This window comes from Lepisma saccharinum, chromosome 26 (genome assembly GCF_977018435.1).
Source record: "Lepisma saccharinum chromosome 26, izLepSacc3.1, whole genome shotgun sequence".
NCBI classification, from domain to species: domain Eukaryota; kingdom Metazoa; phylum Arthropoda; class Insecta; order Zygentoma; family Lepismatidae; genus Lepisma; species Lepisma saccharinum.
In genome coordinates this window covers 53,386,848-53,408,888 of record NC_139254.1, presented here as the reverse complement: position 1 = coordinate 53,408,888, position 22,041 = coordinate 53,386,848, and the positions used below count along the sequence as shown (strand labels likewise).

Sequence of the window (22,041 nt, the reverse complement as noted above, 5' to 3'; positions counted from 1 at the left end):
ACGTGGCGGCAACCAATGTCTGGTACGCTTGGGAGTATCATTGAAGACCCTCTTTTCGTCACCAGTGAGCAAGCGATCAAATATGGGTGTGTTCAGGTGCCAAGTGAGCAAGGACAAACAGGCTGTCACTCGTTGTTCCTTGTTGGCTGCCGACAATGTGTGGCGTACCCACTTGCTTAACCTGTATGACTTCCCTATCCCATGCAGGCGCAGTCCGACTGTTTCAGCGGAAACATGGAACCTTTCTGCAAGTTTATCACTCGTTAGACCACTGTCCTCCTCGATGGCTGCTTTCAGGGCTTCGTCATCCAACACATGTGGTCGTCCACTGCGAGGTTCATCCGAAAGGCTCACATCTCCCGAACGGAATTTCTGGAACCAATGCCTGGCAGTGCGTTCGTTCACGGCATTCTCCCCAAACGCCTGGCAAATGCGGCATCTCACAGACCCACTTTAAAGTCATACAACAAACACACGCGAACAAGCTGCTTCGATACCTCCATTTCTCTTCGACACTGGACGAGCTATGACTGCTGTGTGTGCGCAATGTGCCTGCATTACTGACAGTCGATGGCCAGACTAACTCCCGATCGCTTGGCAGGCAAGTGCATCATTTCGTTTCCTCTCTGTGAGCGCATGATTAATGGGACGTCAAAAACGGCAAGAACATTTTTGGTTATCTTGTATATATATATATATATATATCCATTTCAATTTTTTTCACATTGATTTCTTTGGTCGGATACAAATGTTAGTGATCTTGACAAGCTAGATAATGAATATATGCTGTTATATCTCTATTCTTACAATCTTTTTACCTGGTCATGTAATAATAATATAGTTAATAATAAATTATAAATGGGAGGGGCAACTGCCTCCTCTTGCCCCCGTTTGATTGAGTGATTTGGTTTATTTTACGTCGATTTTCTGTCACTCTCGGATAATCTTGAAGATGAGGATGATATGTTGAAATTGATGAAGGGACACTCACAAAGGACATATTTCTAAGGTCAGAATTTTCCCGGCCTTGTCCCTGCATAAAACAGATTCAACCAACCTCATAGAAATGGATACCTGGGGGTAAAGACGGCGGGGCGTGTTGCTGAATTCATCATCTCCAAAAATGTTCCAAGATCGAGAATGTGTGAAATCCAACTTCTTATCCCCATATGTACAATATGTACAGTACCTTCATAGCACGGTGTAATTTGCACTGGCTCCCCGATGGCGTAATGGTAACGTCGTCGTATTGTAATCAAGGGGTGCCGGGTTCGATACCTGGTGGAGGCACATAGTGGTTCGGATCGCACTTTAAGCTGTATGTCCAATCCCGATTGACCTTCTGTGCATGAAGTGAACTTAAAACTCAAATCGAACCAAACCAATGTGCACTCGGAACTTCATCTTACCTGCCTTACAACGATTTGTACCAGTCTTGCGTGTAATTATCAATCCCTTAATAAAATTAAGAAAAAATATTGTGATTAAAATTAAATTATAACTGTGAAATTACAAGGCGACGACGCCATCGGGAAGACCATGTTATTAGAGATGTTGGAAGGCCATTTTGTATTAGATGTATGGTACGTACCAGCAGAAACAGACAATAATTAATTAAAGAAAATAACAAAAATATTTACAATTGTTTATTACTGTAGAAAATATGTAATAAAATGCATCACACAATTATAATAAATAAGACACAGAATAACAGAGTATTACAGGAAAAAATCAAATGAAATATTTTCCAGGGAATTCACATTTAATTTCAAGCAAACCATGGAAATCTCTGTTGTAGAGTTTATAATTTGACAAAATGACAAAGTGTCTTCGAAGCGGGAATTTTTGTTGTATATTGAAAAATTCACATGAATATCGTGATATTAAGAATATTGCTTTTTAAAAATGCTTCCTTTAACTTTTACATCGATAGTGCTAATTTATAACATAAACATCTAATGCAGTGAGTTTTGTAAAATAGTAAATTAACGCTTATTTAAACTTAGGTATAGTCTATATTATTTTTTAAAAAATGTTTCTGTCAATTGATTCTGGACAAGAAGATGAATTAAAAAGAAGAAGCAATCTAGAATTATCTAAAGGACAAATAACATCTTGTTCAATAGCTAATGAATGAATAACGCAGTTCTGCACACTACATATTTATACATAATTATTATGCTAATTTAGTCAAGCCCAACATTTTTTTTATGGAGGATACATGTAAAGCGTATTCTCGAAGCTAGCATAATGATGGAACTGGAACGTAAGTCAAAACTGTCGATAGAAATGTCCACCTGCTGTTGATGACGACGCAGTCTTCATTTTCTTTTTCTTACAATTCGAGAGAGCTTACACTTTTAGGAGAATAAATCCGAAAGTACACCATCTCTATCGGTCTGTATACTAAGTAGTGTTGCAAATTGAGAACAATAATAGCAACTTTCATATAATGCACAGTCTACGTCAAACATTCGATGTTTCTCATGCACAGCGTATAATATCTATAAGGACAATTCAACATAAAACTTGCGATATCTTAGTCCAACCCCAGTCATGACAAGAAAGATCGATAAACTGTTTTGCCCTTGCACGAAATTAAAGCTCATCACTCATATATTTGGTTCATTAAAATTTCCAAATATTGATACCATGAGTGTCATACACGGTTTAGTCATTGTGTGACACGATAAGTTAAAAGTTTCCACGCCTACACTAGCAAAAAGGTTTCTGAAACTTCGCAAAATATGCCTCTTCAACTAGCGACGTTAGCGCCACTGCTTTCATGCGAGGGTTTTAAATACTTTGGTGGATTAGATATTATACGTTGCCCATACGAAGCTTTTTGAGGGAAGGTGTTTGCTTGCATTTAAAAAAAAATATCGGAGGGTTTATGAAAGTATAATCATAATACGTCTTAGCTTAAAGACGGACGCCTGGATTAGTAGCAGCGACATAATTTAGAAGTTCTTCACTGTCTTCGCAAATGAAAGGTTTTTCGTGGTAGCATGCTACATCGTGCCAAGCGATTCCGTCGTTGTAGACGTTGTTCAATACACTCATGCAGGATTCCACAGTTCCGTTGATGTCGAATTCGGCGTTATCTGGTTGACGCTGTTTCTTGTGTCCAGTCTGGCTCCAAGGGTTGTATCCCCAACCTTGCGGTGTCTGGTTCGTTGGTGCCATCTTGTTTCGCGGGCCAGACCAGAACCATCCGTAAACGTTCTTTGGTTCCAAGTCAGCTCGGTTCTCGCATCCCTTGAAGTCACACAGACGGCCGCTTGTCCAGATGTATGGAACATCATCTGTAATAACAATAATTTGAGTTTTTAAAAGGATTCCTTACATATATCTAGCTAAGCTTGACTAATCTGTTGCCATCTCCTTTGGACTCTGAAATTAAGGCATACCCATGGAAGTAGCCCAAGGCACAACTACGCTCAAGATAACAATTGTTTCTTGCCTTGAATGCTGGATTAAGAGCATGCACACGAATGTCTGCAGGATTTTCCCAGGGAGGGATAAACAAGGTATTTCTCTTCAAAACAGTGCTGTCCTCTTAAAAAACTGCTTCAATTTGAAGTTATTCCATTCCTGTTACAATCTTGCTTGCAAAATTATCAGTTCCTTGTAATAAATTATGCAAATTGTAATTAAAACGTGATATATATATATATATATAGCTTTAAGGCTGATATTTATTTCCCTTATCCTCTCCTTCCGGACGCCTACATGGGCATGTACACGTAGATATAATTCGTTTTTCCAGACTTTGTGCAAAAACTTAAGTGTTAATTTTCGTTTAAATCTGAGCAACATTAGTTGGAAATGCATTAACAATCTTGTCTGTTCGATAGCAGTTAGTGTCAAGTAACTGGAGAGTAAGAGGTACTACCTACCATCGTACAAATAGAGATAAGTTGCTATTTATCTTCAGTATTGTAAGGAAAATAAGTTTCCGTTTGTAAACGGAACTTATTATTTGCTGAATGTGTGGGAACAAGACGCTGAAGAAAGAAGTTCGTAGTTTGACATGACTGGTTTTAACATTGCAATTAATAGCAACCTTGAGTATGAATACTGAATCATGAAACACAAGTAGACGAGGAAACAAACGCAATGAACCTTTGATGATCACTGACTATTCATCTACGAAGACTGGCTTTCTAAACACAATTATATTTACATGCAATAATTAGGATTGTATCGAGAGACGAGCTTGAAGGATTTTCGTCAGAATCTCTTGTTCAAACACAAAGAAGCTCAGAGAACAAGATAATATCGGACCCTCCACCAGCAAACGACATTAAGATTAAGTGCCTAACATCGAGGCGAAGAATCAATGTGTTACTCCTGACATGTGTAAGATAACCTGGTGAGTGGTGCAAACTTTTGAAAAAACATTGGTTTGGCTGAACTCTGAGATTTTTTCATAATTTTTTAGCAGTCACATGTAGGCTGAAGATTTGCCCTTGGCCTGATGATGTAGGGTTTTACGTTTAAAACCCGTTTCAGGCTATCTCTTATAGTGGCTGTTTTTGCCTATTTTAGCCATAAGTGCATATATCGCAGATAACTACTTTTTGAGTGCCTAACCCGGGAAAATTACGAAACAATCTGTCGATATTTATCAATCATATTGCCTATTTTGTATTTTCGGTGCTTTCTGCCCAGGCGCGGATCCCCGGGGAGGGCGTTAGGGGCGAAGGCCTTCCCAACTGGCAGGTTTCTGTATTATTATGCCTAATGTTTTTGAATTCTCAAATGTTATTTTATCACCATGTTCAATGTCGAGAATATTTTTCAAAGATTGATTTCAATCAACTTTGTCCTCAGATAGGTCAATCGCAACTGGACCTTCAGTTTAAATTTGGATTCTAAAAACTGTGAAATGTGCCTCAAAATCGGACCGAGACCACTTATGAGAATAGCTCTATTCCCCTGATTGCCCATCCAAACAAGTTCAAGAAATAAATATTTACGCTCCCGAAAAATACGCATGTTCAATAAATCAGTATACACCTAATCCACTTGTTACACTATTTTCATTTCACACAATATGAACCATCTATTCCAGCCCTGTACACCTATTTTTGTGAAACAATACTCTAATCTCTAGAACATGGAAGTCAGCTTGTTTTCTTTTTACAGTACGATAAACTGTTTACATAAAACAGTGCAAGTGTAGGTTAGAAAAGGTCTGTGAGGTGAAGGACCCGACTGAAATTCGCCCCTCCCAACTGTAACTTCGGGATCCGCCACTGTTTCTGCCTCCCTATTTTGAGAGTTTTTAGTCCTATCGATCCTCATCCTGGTTATAGGCTCTTATCCTTCATCACTTTTCTAATAACAATATGACCACTGTTAGTGTAAATAATATTAGACACTGAAAGATATAATATTGGAGAGGTAACAAATTTCTATGAAATATTTTCATAGCAATAAGCGAGTAATTGAATTGTGAGAATTCCTTGGGAATGTAACAATGAAATAATTTGTTTTCTTAAGCATGGGTAAGTATTATTTCTAAAATAAAATATAATAATAGGTAAAATATGGGGTCGGCTTGTGTCCCACAGGCCCATATAAGTTGCCGCCACTCAACCTGACTACTCTCTACTTATTCTGCGGGAAACGAGGAGCCAATGCTACAACTTTTTTGATTTGCTTATTGCAGTGCAAAAAAACCGCTAGTTTCAATCTTCAACAGATTTTGTGTTATTAATGGCTGAAATATGCCAAAACTTCTGGATCACCTTGCATATCAGACAAACACTTCTTTGGTATATATTGAAAATACCGGAAGTATCTCCAATTGCTTTCAAATTCGGTATACTCACTAATTTTGGCCTCGTAATCACGAATCTGCGATTAAAAATTGACGGTCACGTCTAGAAATTGCAAAATAAGCTTGTCAATTACCGCTAGATTCTCGATACACTAACATGGAAACCGAAGACGTCTTCCTTTCCGCACAACGGTCTTGCTACCGTAGTCATAACACAACGTTGCTCAAGCGTTGTGCAATAAGTGAGACCCGTTGCATGGAGCGTTCATTTGCATGTGAGAAAATGGCTTCTTGCGTAAAGGTGGAAAACATGTTTTCCCCACGAACCATTCACGGTAATTTTAGGTTAGGTTAGGTTAGGCAAGCATAGTTAAAATTAAGGGTGATCGTAAACATAGTTTTGAAACGCTAATCATTCCAAAAAATAGTTGTTTTCTTCATAAATCAAGGGTGTTTACTCCGTTCACGGACCCACTTTTTCGACTTACGTATTTTGCAATTTCTAGATGTGACCGCCAAATTTTAACTGGAGATTCGTGATTTCGAGGCCAAAATTAGTGAGTATGCCGAATTTGAAAGCAATTGAAGATACTTCCGGTATTCTCAATTTGCTCCTATCTGAATAAGGTCAAAAGTCAAGCAATTTTGGTTTAGGCTAAATTTTCACATACTTTACATTCTAATTTACTAAAGTCTGGAACGAAACGAAGATCTCGGACAGAAATCTCGTTCCCGTATAGAATTTTAAAAGACTATCTCGATCCTGATCTCGTCCCGCCAATACAATACATATAAATCTACTACTTACTGTCTCGGATAAGCCTGAAGACCAGATTGTTCTCTTCTGCTGTTTCCATGGATACGAGGTCCATACAGTACTCCCTGCAGATGTTCCTTGCGTCCAACCAATCAACTCGAGTGTTCCTGTACTGCGTCTGATTCCCACTGAAGAAGTAGTTGTGTCCTCTGAAGAATAATTCTTTCGGCCCTGCAATTATGCGGAATTAAACATGAATGCCATTGTAAATTGTGTATGCGTATGTGAAGAATTAATAAAGCATGCGACAAAGTTTTAGAAAATGTCTCGTTAACCAATTTTCAGAGGGGGAAAAAAATGCCGAGAGAGTGAACGTAAGTCAATTATCTAATTCGTGTTCCTTCATCCACAATGTTGCCAGCTTGTGAAATCATATAGGTTTCTTGGACTCTTGCTTAGCTCATAAAATCACAAAATGATCCAATGATTTCATTTTTACGAAGAAAACACATAGCTTCACTACTTACATCGAGAAAGAAGGAAACTTTCTTAATAAACTTTCTTTCTAATATCTAGAAAAGCGAGTTCGCAGTTACTTGAGATTCACTTCATGAACTGAAACTTTCAATATTGCCATAGATGGCTCTGTCCGCAGTAGTGAGTCAACTCGTAGAGCTTCATCTGTGTAATCTATGACGATATGATCACAGATTAATATATGATTGCGTGGGATTTTCTCATTTGATTCTTTCCACATATTGGGAACAATGACAGTAAGACACAAAGGTATTGAGTTTTATGCATCATATAATGTTTGCACTCGTCGGCGGATTAAATCACTGGACGTGGATCAATTATGTATTCACCATGACACAACACACTTTCCCTTTATGAGTGTATGACAACCAAGAATGAATAGCGTGCGATCAGGTGCGTTCTCGATTAAAATAATCGCCCACACAGCGAATGTGTTCCAACGTGAAAGTGTAGGCCTACTTATTAGATGTTTCTCGTAGTAGAGAATTGTATTGTTATTGTAACTAAGCAAATAATGGTTACGTTATTAATTTCGAATGAGGAAGTGAATGATAAAACAATTGGTTCCCCTGTGCATAGCACCACGCCATGAAGGCGTATAGGGGATGTGGGGGTAACGCCCCACACTTGGTTTACTAATTATCCAAATTTAGTGGATGTTCCTTTTGCGCATATAGAATTCACTGGAATGACTTGTGATCGTTCTGAATGAATTCACTTACGAATTGTCAACATTAATGTTTAGAAAGCGTTAAAATTACAGATCGTCATTACTAATTTGGTTGTTATTTAACGTCTTGTACTTCTGGTCAACCATAACGAGGAAGTAGAAAGTATTCAGATTTGAATGTTGAAGGGTCGAGGAAACCAAACGGAAGTTCCTTTTATGTATGTATGTATATGTATAGTATATCGTATAATTCATAGTGTTTAATATATTCATTTCAAGTACAATCATCGCATTGCATAAAATTGTTAAAATTATATTATTTTTCAGAAAGTTAAAGGCCACTACGTGACGTCATGTAATCGTGTTCGTTGCATATCTTGTATACGACCTACATGTAGAAATTCACCTTGGAGAATTGATGTTACGGCTTCATGTCATCATTCACATTATTATGTCTTATACTCCGATGTGTATTTTCCTATCATCAGTTAGGTATTTTACAGGGCGTAATGAAACAATAATGCGATGATGACTAGACTAGATCTATAGAGAACATTGAAAAAAATATACCAAAATAGTCCACTTTCCGGCATACCAATGTAAATCTTCCTCGATTTCGCGTAGACTAGCGACCCTGGCGGTTGGTTCGAGAATTGCAATTGGAGATTCGTGAGAGGGCTTTAAAAAAGCCAGCGAAATTAGCTATATTTCACTTGCAACTTTATTGCTCTCCGAGTCTTGTTCAGATTTTCAGCTAATTATCGGCGAAATACAAAGAACACACATCTTATAGCTTCTTTTATGGTACACGAATTCCTGGAATCCGCAACCTTGCAATACAAGTTTTACAACCACTGACAACACCTGAAGATTGGTTTTATGTCCGTTATTGAAAATTTCCTCCTTTAGAATTTTTTTTTTAAATTCTACTTGCCAAATGCCAGATTATTTTGTCATAGTAGACCTAAGCAATGAAATTCTATTCCTGATGGATTATTCATTTCCGTTTGCACATAGCAATCGTAATTAAAGTTCGTGGATGACATGCGGCATTAATTGATTTATTACGTACAGATGTCTTTGTACTTGAAAGAAGTGATTTGCATATTTCACAGTCATGTACACCCACCGGCAAGAAAAATGGGACACCTAGATCCTGGAATGCTCGCTTCCAAGGCGTTATGTGTGTTGCCTAAGTCTACGGCGATAAGTGGATTTTAATAGTAAATTTGGCAATTTCTACCATAGAAATGGTAACTACATTAAGTATAGCTTTAGTCTCAAAATACAAGATATCTTTGATAACCTTATAGTTAACAACATTTCCTTTTCGTGATATTTTATTAATTATAACTTTCAATTGATAAACCTTTTTTGTTCATCCTCTATTGATGCGGATAACAAAGGATGAGCCCACATAGATAAATTAATGCCTTTTCATTCTTCTACATCAATTTCTTCAGTGTTAAATTCCTTGTTGTTGAACATTCTTGACGTAATATCATCTCAGCAAAGTACATTACATTTAGATGGAATATATTCCATTTTAAAATTATAGATTGAAAGTTTCTCTAAATTATATCTAGCATATTTAGGAAATTTAGAAGCTCTCTTAATGAGCCATGTAATGCTCATGTTGTCAACTTGTAATAAAAATAGTCGATTTCTTAGATATACATCAGAACGTTCTTAACGAGCATGTTACATGGTGACTGTAGTTATGCTGCTAATTTTTTTCATTAGAATGTTCTTTTCTTATTTGTATACAAAATTAATTATGATAACCTAAAATAAATTCCAAACATAACAGGTAAGTTAGATCTGTTAAATGCAGATTTGCGTCATAGAAATGTCCTTAGAGCAAGAATAGATAGTAAAGAAATGTTTAACGCCGATTATTAATACTATTTTATGCTAGATTTTTAGTAATGCTTGGATGCTAAATTTAGAAACAAAAAAGTGGCTCATACCTTTGTCTAATAGTAAGGAAATTCATTGTAGCTCAAAATAGATTGACAAATCCAAGCTGCATTTAGTCTATCTTTCTTTAATCACAAGGGTAGGAATAATATAATCGATATGATTTTTGCCACTAAACTATAGTACTGGATACGTCATCCAATTCACTGGATTGAATTGTTTTTAAAGTTCATAGTAGACGTTGAAAATTTTAAAGAAAGAAATCTATGAGGAATGCTTCATTAATTGTATGGTCGGCGAAGATGAGAATATTCGTAGGTTCTGAAGAGTGGCGTGCCCAGAATTTTCGAAAGGGAAAGGTTATGTAAACTTTGTCTTTGTAGTTAGCCTTCATTTTGTCATACTCGTATTTTCCTACTTTTCATGTTCTTTTTAGGAATTTTGGGCCACAGGGGGGGTGGGGGTTATAACTCCCATCACCCCCCCCCCCCTTGGGCACGCCACTGGTTCAGAAGCAAGTATCTGCACTTGCCGTTTCGAATCATCTCTAAGAATAAATTCCTATAGGCGTATAAAATATTGCTATTCATAATATTTATTTTACTTATGTGAGAGATCGAGAAAGACAACTGGCTTATGTCACTCCCAACATGAACAATAGGCATGTTTAAGTGGCATTGACCTCAAGAAAAACAACAGCGCCTTCGATGGTAATCATTCATATGTTATTTTTCAAGGACCGAGGACCAAAATTTAGGCCCGTTCCTTATGACTTCGGTTCCAACAGAGTGCACGCTTATTAACCTCGGTACATTAATGGATGATAATGGCAGCCAAAACTCAGAAGATACTCTGGAGAAAGCAGTCAGCTTTGAGGACGAAGAAAAAACCCGAGGCCGTTGCCACTGACAAACAAGCGAAGATCTCAAAGTCCCTTCCACATGTCCCATTTGTCTAAATGAATATGCATGCACGCCGCGTTGTTTGAAGGACGTGAAGATAACAATAGCATCGCTTGAAACATTACGCCGCTTGCGTCACTGCCAGCCTGCAGCCAATAGCGAAACAACGATTGTCACAGTGATGGTGTCCTTTAGCCAGAGGGAACGAGGCCCCCCTTGTTAGATGCACAAAACAAACTTGATATAGGTCGTTGTGCGTTGCTGAAGTTGTGTGACTGTTATTTCATTCATTCCCAGGCACAGTCTGAAGGTTCATTGCAGAGAAAGCTGTGGCCTGTGAGGCAATAAGCATGGCTTTTATAGCAGATAAGACGTAATTGGTAAAGCTATCGTACAGACCCAGTTTCCATGTGTTTCTCAATTCACCCTTTTTTTTTTGCTAGCATTCCTTCAATTTCTAAGATGTACAAGGAAAACAAAAGAGAGATTTTAGTAATGATTGCAGCGCCACACACGGATTATCTTTGTAGGTGGTCATCAAGGTGTCGAAACGTCAGCCTTGTGCCTTCAAGCACTCGACATCTATGCAGTGCTTTGTACATCTGAATCATGGACACGCCATTACACGAAAAAACTTTTTAGAGTTTATGCCTTATCATTGTTTTCTTGTCCGTGCTTTCCCACAAGAAAGGAAAATAAATGTTCATTGAAGATGTAACGTCATGGTAATAAGATGTTTACTAAACCTAGAAGTGGTGTTCTCAAGTGTGAAGAAATTATTCACAAATGTACGAACGAACATGAATGCGTCATCAAAATATGATGTTCTGAAGTAATAAGCGCTGTAAAGTGGAGTGCATAAACATTAGTAAGGAAATTGTCCAACACCATGTCTATTCTCGTCTAAATTTGAAACCAACACGCCAAATAAACTGTTCACAAGCTCTGCACCACATACGTAAAAATCCTTACAATCTCACAGAATTTAAGAGAAAAATTAAAGAAAATAGTCGTGGACAATACTTGTGCATTTCATTGGACGTTTCTCAGTGGGATCCATGAGTATTACCGTGCAAATTGGCCATGATTATTCTCATTAATTTTTCTCTTAAATGCTGTGAGATTGTAAGGATTTTTAATAATTATTTTTTATCTTACATCCTATGTGTTTTTAAGCGATGGATTTTTATGTATGCTTGTTTTGAGTTTTCTTTTAACTTTTGAAGCTCTTATTGGGTAAAATAAAGGACTTTCTTCAAAAAATATCTCTGTTCGAACAACTGCTACGATATTCAAATTATGAAAAATGACATCTATTTAATATTCTTTCCAGACAATGACGCCATCAAAAAAAATAGTGGGCGGGGGTATTTTTTGGAAGGATCATATTTGATATCCCACTACATACCAATGCAAAAAATTCATATTTATACTAAATGAGCATTTACCTATCGCTATTTTCAGGTTCTCTAGCAGGCGAAAGAGTAAACTAAGGCCCCCAGCACAGTCACCGCTTCTAGAGTGTTGAAGTGAACCGTCGCATGGTTTGCTTTCGCTGTTTTGGCAGTGTGGCATTTGAAAACGTTCCATTGAAGCACCAGGTTTCCACCCACTCTTCTAACGTCGTCACATTGTAAGAAAGAAGTCCCGGATTCGATACCCGGTGGAGGCACATAATAGTTTGGATCCCACTTTAAACTGTAGGTCCCGTCCCGATTAGCCTTTCTGTGCATAAAGTTAACTTAAAAACAAAAGCAACTAATAAAGTATCATTCGTGATATTTTCGTGGCATCGCAAGCCTATTTTCTGTCACAGACATCAGCGAAAACACTACAAGAAAACTCACTCCAATGCTCTAAGCGGGAATTGTAAACAAAGATAACATTTCAGAATTTAGAATTCCATAGTATTTTTCGAAAGATTATTGTTTTATTTTTAGAAATTGGCTTTTTCTGGCACAGGCCAAAGGTTCGGCGCGGTGTTAACACAAAACATTTTAAATTGAAATTAAAATACGAGGGCTGCTGGAAAAGTTTCTGCAATCAATATGAAAAAAGACATGTGAAATTCTGGGAATGGCTTTATTGTTTTTTTAAAGTATTCACCCTTACGATCGATACATTTTGAAAGCATCTTTCCCACTCTGAAGCTGATACCTTAGAAACTGCTGTTCGGAATGCGTCAATAGCTGCTTCAGGCGACACAAATCGTTCACCACGCATCTTATTTTTCATGTGTGGGAACAAAAATAAGTAATTGGGTGATAAATCAGGTGAGTACGGACAATGAGCCATTAATGCGACATTTTTAATGGACAAAAAATCAACAGTTTGGTGTGCTGAGTGGGAACTGGCGTTGTCGTGGTGAAGAATAATGCGACTATTTGGGTTTGTTTTACACAATTCATTGATGACCTCTGGCAAACAAATTGTTGTATACAAATCATCATTTACAGTCCTTCATTCTTCTAAAGCTATTGTTGCCACATGTCCGGTATAACCGAAGAAACAAGCAATCATTTGCTTGGCAGCACTCCTCGAACGAGCAACTTTTGTTGGTTTCGGCTCACTTTGAAACACCCAAACAGTGGATTGCTGTTTAGTTTCGGGTTCGTATGAATAGATCCACGTTTCATCCCCTGTAACGATGTAGTACACCAAATTTGACTTTCCTCGGTTGACTTTCTTGAGCATTTCTTTACAACAATTTACACGAGCCTGTTTTTGAGCTTCGGTCAAGTTGTATGGGATCCAACGGCTTGAAAATTACCGTACGTTCAAATGACCATGCAAAATCGTATGTATTGCTTTCATGTCAATGTTCAAGGATGCCTGAATCTCACGGTATGTCGATGCCGACCTCTCTCAATCATTTCACGCACAGCATCAATATTACTGGCAACAGCAGACGTGGATGGACGACCTTCACGAAATTCATCACTGAGAAATGTGCGACCACACTGGAATTCGGAAAACCAATTGTACACAGTCCTATTGGATGGTGCTTCATCCCCAAAAGCCAAATGAAGTCCCTCGATGCATTGTTTCGGTGTTAAACTACATTCGAAATCATAAAAAATCATTGCTCGAAAGTGACCACGAGAAATTTATATTCCTCACACGAAACTACTACTTCAAACTGCTGTGAAAAATAAACGAATAGGCTTAAACAAACAATTAAAGATAACTTAAACATAAAAAAAGGTCCATTCTTCCGATTTTTATAATAGCGGAACACTAGCGCCACTGTTGGTGGTAGTTTGCAGAAACTTTTCCAGCAACCCTCGTATAATACCTACAGATAACAACAATTTAATGACTGTAAAGGTCACGGTCATAACACGATAGATTTGATAGTGTTCTAATTATATACCAAGAACTTTACAACACATATTAAAGACGAAATGCTTCATGGCTACTAGCTTCAATTTTGGTCAATCATTTTCTTAGTTCTTGTTTCTTGCGAAGAGGATTTGAATTTGAATTTCAATATTGTTTTAAGTCCACTCTATGCACAGTTAGGCTAATGGAGACTGGACCTACAGTGGGATCCGAAGTACTATGTGCCTATACTGGGTCGCGAGGGGGGAAAGGGACAGTGAAGATCAATTTGGTTGGGTCCTTTAAGTAAGTTCTTATTTTTTGTGATGTACTTACCATCTGGATAACTTCGACAGTAAGGTGAGAGGGCGATGAAAGAAAAGGGAAAATAAATGGGAAGGAAGCATCCGTGGCCTTCGTTTAAGTTATCATCCCAGTAATCATCAGGAGTAAAAATAAAGTTGTCTGTGCACTGCATCGTGCCATGAAGGGATATATCGGTTGTAGAAGTAGGTGCTTCAACCTAGATCATAGTAGAGGTGGTGTTATCAGCATCACGCTTCAACTGCCTTTACTACCCTCTCATAAGTAATTTCAAGGTACCTAGATAAGAACCTAGAATTGCGCATACAGGAGTAGCGGTGGAAGTGTTTCTGTCTCGGAACACCCGATATAATCGAACCCAGGTCTCTTGGTTGGCAGTCAGATATCCAACCGCCGTTGGATTTGAAATAAAGATCACGTTACACTAAATAGGTAGACTTTTAATGTCATTTTTTTGCGTGTCTAGGAGGTTAATAGATGTGATCCAAGTGACCTTTCTTTAGTTCTTAGTGCGAAATTCAGGCAAAGAATATTTACTAGCATGCATTCTTAATAAGGAGGCATAATCGCTTGTCTATTCTCGTTCATTCACTTGTTCTAACGTTGCTGTTTGGGCGATACATCTATTTTTGTCTTCACTAAACTATAGTTATTATTTCACTTATTCCTCTTTCTGTGGATGGCGGAGACTAAAACTGGGATGAATCAGTGTGCAGTGTAATTCACAGGTCTTAAGTTCGAACCCCACCATCGGTAACAGTTGGGAGAAAAAATAAAATCAAATCTCAATAGTTCACTTGAAAGACACGGTAATTATTTATGTATTTATTTTTTACTTGAATCGTGTATGCCTTTTGAAGCGAGGATGAGGGGTGAATGTTGATTAGAGATCGTTTATCTAGCTACATAAGAGTCGATGAAGCTCAATTGATAGAACATCTGGCCACCATGCGGAAGACCAGGGTTCGATCATCGACAGGTTATCTCGACCAGAAAATTGTACAGTCATTTCCCTGTTTCTGCCCATCCAGCCTCGTTTCAATGGTTACCTGGGGGGAAATCCTTGTGGGTAAAGGCGGCAGGGCGTGATGCTGATCACATCATCAAGAATATGTGAAGCTCTACCTCCACATGACCTTCATGGCATGTTTGCACATGCACAGCGGTACCTTTACCTTATGTAGCTACACACAAAGTAACACCATTTCTGAGACTAGATCAGTTAGTAAAGTTCAGAAAGGCGTTCTTTCGAAACACATTGTTTGAATACGTCAGGCATGTCAAACTTCAATCAAGTAGTGATCCAGGGACGTCGTTAGGGGGGGGCCTGGGGGGGCTTTGGCCCCGGCAGTTGTAACTCTGGCCCCCCCAAACAAAATTTTGATCGATTAAAAATTATCCTAAATTAATACTACATATTATTTTCTGGTAAATTTGTAGCAGAGTTGGAAACACTGTTCCGAAGAAAATCTTCGGAAGCAAATGTAGGACAGCAAAATTCCACCCTTTCCTTGCTTACCAGATTATAACCAAGGTCATAAAATCTGCCTGCTTCGATGTTATTACCCTTGCCCTAAGTTCCTGGAAACCAGAGATCCGACCCTTTTGTTGCAAATGACCCTTCCAATACAGATGGAATCAAAGACTCCGCCGTGGCCGAGCGGTCAACAGTAGGTGGTCGAGCGACATAGGCTATGGAGAGAGTTCTCCAGTACTGACATTGTTCTGAGATTTAAAATTGCTGTATGCTTCAGCTTCAGAGCCACAGATTAGCTTTGTGTTCTTGCTTGCGAGGAAGGTCTGCTATCGGGTTCCTACGGTCACTGTGTATTTGTTCGTGTGTGGGAAGAGTTCTAGCTTTGTTGTGCATTTCCATCTTGAATGGATAAATTTATCAAAACCGGATATTTTAAAACTATCTCAAAACATGTGGAAGATGACGGCAATGAAGAGGGTGTTGGTCCAAGTTCTGACTTTCCAAAGTTAGACAAAACAAGTGAATGTACTAATGTGAAAACAATTACTGATCTTGGGGTAGATAATCCTAGGCAACCACTTTTGCAAAACTATCCAAATACTACGTTCGGAAAGCGAAAGCGGTCATTTCAAAAACACTGGTTTGCATCTGCGCCGTGGCTAGAATATAGTGTGGAACTTGACACATGCTTTTGTTTTCCATGCCGTAAATTTGGCACAGATTCAAGATATGCAGAATCAAGTTTCAGTAAAATAGGGATTCGCAACTGGAAGAAACCATGTGAAAAAATTAAGGAAAACGAGGAACGTCCTATCATCTAAAATACATGGAACTGTGGGCGAATTACAAAGTGAGTACCAATCAGTTTTGTAAAACAATTATATGTGTGTGTGTGTGTGTGTGTGTTCGTAGTTCAACTTAAATAATGAAATATGTATATGTCTGTATATCGAGTGTTCAAATTGAAAAAATGACGAGGAGAAAAGTCATATCAGCTTCCCTTTTCAAATTTTGAGATTTGTACCTAAAACATACGGACTGGTGGTTCAAAGTAAATAACACAAATTTTCCAATTAGTGTACAAGAGTTCAGTAATCACAGATGTCGTCTCAGTGGACTTTTATTTCATATCAGAATTATTTTTCTTAGAGGAAGGCAAATTAATCAGGAAATATTTTCTCATCAAATACATATTGTAATTTGCAAACCAACAACAGTATTAATTTTAATGTAAAATTCAGTACAGAAACTGACAATTTATATGCTGATATTAATGTAATATTTACTTGAAGTTGAAAGAAATGATTACGTCAAATTCTTAGCAATAGCAAAATATGATCGAGAATATTTAAGAGGAAAATTCTTTACCTGGTCAGGAGTTAAATTAAAAATTTCAATTTGAACACTGGATGTACTTTGATTTTCGTTTCCTGATTTTACATTACTTTACTGACACTTCTGGCTAATGTCAAAGATTTGCAACGGTGATACAATAAATTAATGCATGGACAGTAACAAAAAAAGCGCCTGCCTCTCCAGGCGAGGACATCGCGTAGCGGTAATGTCGTCACCATATAATTAAGAGGTCCTGGCCTGGGTTCGATATCTAGTGGACGCACATAGTGGTTTGAATCCAACTTTAAACTGTACGTCCAGTCCCGATTGGCCTATCTGTGCATGAAGAGGACTTAATACAAAAACTCACGGACTCGAACTTAGATCAATTTGGGACAAAATCGTAATTCGGTAGCTAACGTGCTCAGCCACTGAGGCGGCTAGAATTCAATAGGTTTTCATTTTGGCTATTTTACCTTTTTTCCTACCTCGTAGGTTAATTTTTACAAGTCGATGTGGATGGATGAATGATGGACGGATGGAAAGGTGATGGGAGCATAGACAAACAGAATGAGTCACCAATGGCTGGTGGAGGTTTGAACATGGGATCTCTGATTCCGTAGCCCTTTACGCTTACCACTCCGCCACGAACACTGGAATAAATGAAATAAGTAATGCCATTGTTTAGAATGGATGTCGGGGAGAGTGGAAGCCTAGCTAATAACAATGTACACTAATAATGCATTGTTGACATTGCTAGCAGATGTTAACGGTCTACTGATACCTCACACAACGGAGAAATAATATTTACCTATATTTGCATTGTTTTAAAAAATATATATGGCACTGACGAACGAAGGAACAAAGCTAATCTTTATGGTGTAGAGCAGGAATTTCCAAACTTTTTCGTTTCGCCGCGCCATTAGTGTTTCAAGATTTTTTCACGGCGTCCAAATCAGAATGTAGGCCTATCTAATACTTGCTTTGATTGATTGATTGATTGATTGAATTGATGTTTTAAGTCCATTTCATGCACAATAAGGCTAATCGGAACTGGACCTACAGTTTAAAGTGGGATCCGAACCACTATGTGCCTGCATCGGGTAACGAACCCGTGACCCCTTTATTACAAGGTGGTGACTCTAACACTACGCCACCGGGGAGGCCCTATCTAACACTTGTAACGCTCTGTTAGTGTGCATAGGTTGCTTTCCTTAAGTTAAAAAATAAACATATGAATGGCTTATTGCAGAAAGGGACCTGAGTCACATTTTTGAGGTATCGGAGTTAATTTTTTCATCTCCACTGTGTCCAGCAGCATACTGCAGGGGGGTGCATTGAGGGTTGCAAAATTAACTATTCATTATGTTGAATATTTGAGCCAACAACGGCACATTTCTTTCTTACACTATTAATATTATACGATTTTTTATTGTTTTTCTCAGAATTGTGCAAAAGTGACTCAGGTCCCTTTCTGCAATAAGCCATTCATATATTTCAAATTCCAAAACATTTTTTATGTAAAATGTTCTAAATAAGAACATGTATTTGGAACAATCATATCAATGACTGAATTTCAATGAAAATATTGGAACATCTTGCGGCGGCCCCGTACGACTACCAGGGCGCCCCAGGGCACACTTTGGGAACCACTGCTCTAGAGATTACAATTTCTGTAAAACTGAGTCCGAGGTTTGAATCCTGAAGGAGATATTATTTTCTTTCACTGTTACAATAACTGATCCCATTGTCGTCGTAATCAAAAATAGTTTAAAGTCCATTTTATGCTCAAATTGATTAATTGGAACTGGATTTATAATTTAAATTTGACTCCGACCCATTGTGCAATGCGTCTCCATCGGGACTTGAACCTGGCACTCTTTGGTTACAAGGCAACGTGGTAAACCACACCGAGGAGGACCGCCGTGGTAAACGTGACGTTATAATAAATATGCAATATAAAGCAAAAACATGAATTTATTCTTAAGAATGTTAAAAAACAAAAACAAGAAACAGAACACTTGAGTCGCCAATAATATTCTGCATATTACATATCATAATTGTGATGGCGATTTGTGAGTTTTCCTTCATTAATTGCCATTCATGATCGTCAACATTGCGATTAACTAAAAGTAACAGAAAAGCGGCACAACATTTAAAAAAATATAATATACGTAGAATAAAAAAAATAGGTGTGAAACTGAAACAGAAAGGTAATAACAAGTTGATATTTACTACCTATTTTTTGTGCTTTTTGAAGTTGTCAAATTTTGTCATTTTTGGCGTCAATTTACCTGTCTATTTAGCATGCTTTGTGGCTATTATAAACCCGCTCCCTACTGATAACACGAACTCAAGACAGAAATAAACAAGTGTGAAAACACCTACTTCAGTGTCTTTGTGCATGATACTTGCACAAACTATCAACGTTGTTTTGGGAGAATGCAGGGTGCAAGTTAAGAGGTGCACAATTTTCGAAATTGCCGCAAAAAAAGTGGCACGCATCTATTTTTCCTACTACATCTCGAGGCACTGGTGTACACATGGGGGAGCTGATGCGGCTATAACTCCCCGAAATTTCTGTCTTTGAGCAACTTTTAAAAGGAAGCTTAAAAGTGGTTAATTATGAAATATGTTATACTGTCTCTCCCCCTCCCCTCTGAAAAAAAACCTGCACACGTTAGTGTCTAGAGGAGTTACAAATCACTCGCATAATTTAAAGTGCTGTTTGCGCTGGAATACTACTAAATGTGCTAGAATTTAAATTTGACAATAATTTCAATGTTAAAAGCGTCATTATCATTATTATTATTATTAATGTTTTTATAACGTCCTATTATTGTTATAATTACGTCCCTGCCTAAATTCACAGCCAGAAATAAGATTGATTGATTGATTGAGTTGTTTTAAGTCCACTTTGTGCACAGTAAGGTTAATCGGGACTGGACCTACAGTTTCAAGTGGGATCCGAACCACTATGTGCCTCCACCTGCTATCGAACCCGGGACCCCTTAATTACAAGGGAACGACGGTACCACTGCGCCATCGGGAAGGCCCAGAAATTAGAATAAAACGCGATCTTCTTTCTTCAGGAAAGCAACATCTTGACAGGCGGCCCTAAGACCAGCACAAAGCTTGAATGGAGACAATACAACAAGCTTGTTCAACAAATGTTGGCGAGATGGTTGCGGACAACCAAAGGCGGCACTGCGTCCCAAATACTCTCTGAACTGCCCGTCATAAAATGTTCCTGCGAGACCTATTTCTAATCTGTGGTCGTCACTGTATGACTAGACCCCTTTGTGTCGAACCTGACAATGCAGGGAGCGGTCTTTCTTGCTTTAAGGGATTAAGGGAAGGAAATGGCATTCAAATGGCAGGGAAGACTTATCTCTGGGTTGAGTTATTGTACCCCTGCTGTTTCAGTGCACCGTTTCTGTAAGGCAATACGCAAATACGGTTAAATTTTCCCTTTCCCAGTAAACCTTTGTTTTCGATTCATTTTGTTCATTCTGGTAGATTTTGCTTCTATCCAGGGTGCCAAGTACCAGAACAGTCCAATGACCTCGCTGCCTTCGAGCAAGCAATAACTTTAGTGAGGAGGTAGGAGGGCTTGGGGGAGAGATGAGGGGCAGATGCAAGAGGACGAAGAAAATGTAGCAGTTTACTTACATGATGACTCGTGAAAGTATTTGTTATTGCCTGTTTGAAAGAATGAAAGGTATGAAATTAGTAATATTTCTCTTGTTCGCTTCGCTTTCAATATAAGCGTTTCTAATAAGTAACAAGTTATAATGGTTACCCCAAAAAACTGTGTATATGTGTGCGTGTGCGTGTATGTAATATGATTTGTTAATGATGACGTACTGGATACCAAATAATGAAAAAAGTAATGTGCTCCCCTGTGCTTTTCGCTATGCCATGAAAGCGTATAGGGGTGTGTAGTTAGGGCTCCACACTTTATTGATCACGGCCGAAGGTGGAGGTGATGTGATCAATCAGCACCACGTCCCTGGCCTTGTTTACCTGCCAGAGTTTTCTCCATGTACCCACTTCATACGTACGACGCTGGGTGGGCACCGGAGCCGCTCGAACAGGTGAAAAAAAATCCCGGTATCCTCCAGAATGAATAGGAAAGATCCTACACAGAATAATTTATCAGTTTAGCACTTCCACAGAGGATATAGTTTCGATAAAAAAGAAGAGGTTGTCATTGAGACAAGCAGAAAGTAAAATACATTAAGGAAAACTGTAAAGTAATAGTTTAATAGTAATTACATAAATTGATTTGCTTACTGAAAATTGCTGAACTCTAATTTTTATTTGACCTCCAGTATTCACATATACGTATATTATATACACTTCTTAGTAGTTTAATATACCAATGCACTATATATGTAGCAATATTATAATGTAATATAATATATATATATATATATATATATATATATATATATATATATATATATGTGTGTGTGTGTGTGTGTGTGTGTGTGTGTGTGTGGTGTGTATATGTGTGTGTGTGTGTGTGTGTACATTACACACACAGAGCTTTTTACCTTTACTGTCTGGAAATATTTACATAGGAACAAATTTCAGATTTGGCCCCCCCGAACTGATCAACCTAGCTACGTCCCTGTAGTGATCTACTTTTTATTGTCACAACAAGCAGTGAGCTACTATTAATTGGTAAGGATCGTAGGGAAAGTATACAAATAACACAATACATAATACAATAAAAGTAATATGTGTTGAAATGAAATGGCTTACCAGTTTTAGGGAATCCTCGAGATGCTCATCTGTCATGTTGGAACGTTGCTTACTCTTCGTCATTTTTAGATAAGAGAACGCCGATTCACAGCAATATGTTGAACCTGAATATGAGTGCACAATTTCACTGCATCTTCTCAAATTGGGGATTTTTTCTCTGGGCACGAACTTCCAAAACAATTCTTTTTCAGCGCGACTCTTGAGAAAGATGTCATTTTTTTAATGTTGATATCTCATCCT

At 38.1% G+C, this 22,041-nt stretch overlaps 1 protein-coding gene across 2 annotated transcripts in view; it reads right to left on the bottom strand.

The window, feature by feature from the left end:
* Nucleotides 1-1,633: 1,633 nt before the first annotated feature.
* slf (C-type lectin domain-containing protein slf) overlaps nucleotides 1,634-22,041 on the bottom strand; it is a 159,544-nt gene continuing 139,136 nt past the window's right edge. For both annotated transcript variants that reach the window (XM_083112813.1, XM_083112812.1), the window contains exons 3-4: nucleotides 6,597-6,776; nucleotides 1,634-3,305 (exon numbers count right to left, since the gene is read on the bottom strand). In XM_083112813.1, coding sequence (XP_082968939.1) covers nucleotides 2,923-3,305; nucleotides 6,597-6,776 — 563 coding nt within the window. In that variant the 3' untranslated portion in view covers nucleotides 1,634-2,922. The remainder of the gene's footprint in view (nucleotides 3,306-6,596; nucleotides 6,777-22,041) is intronic.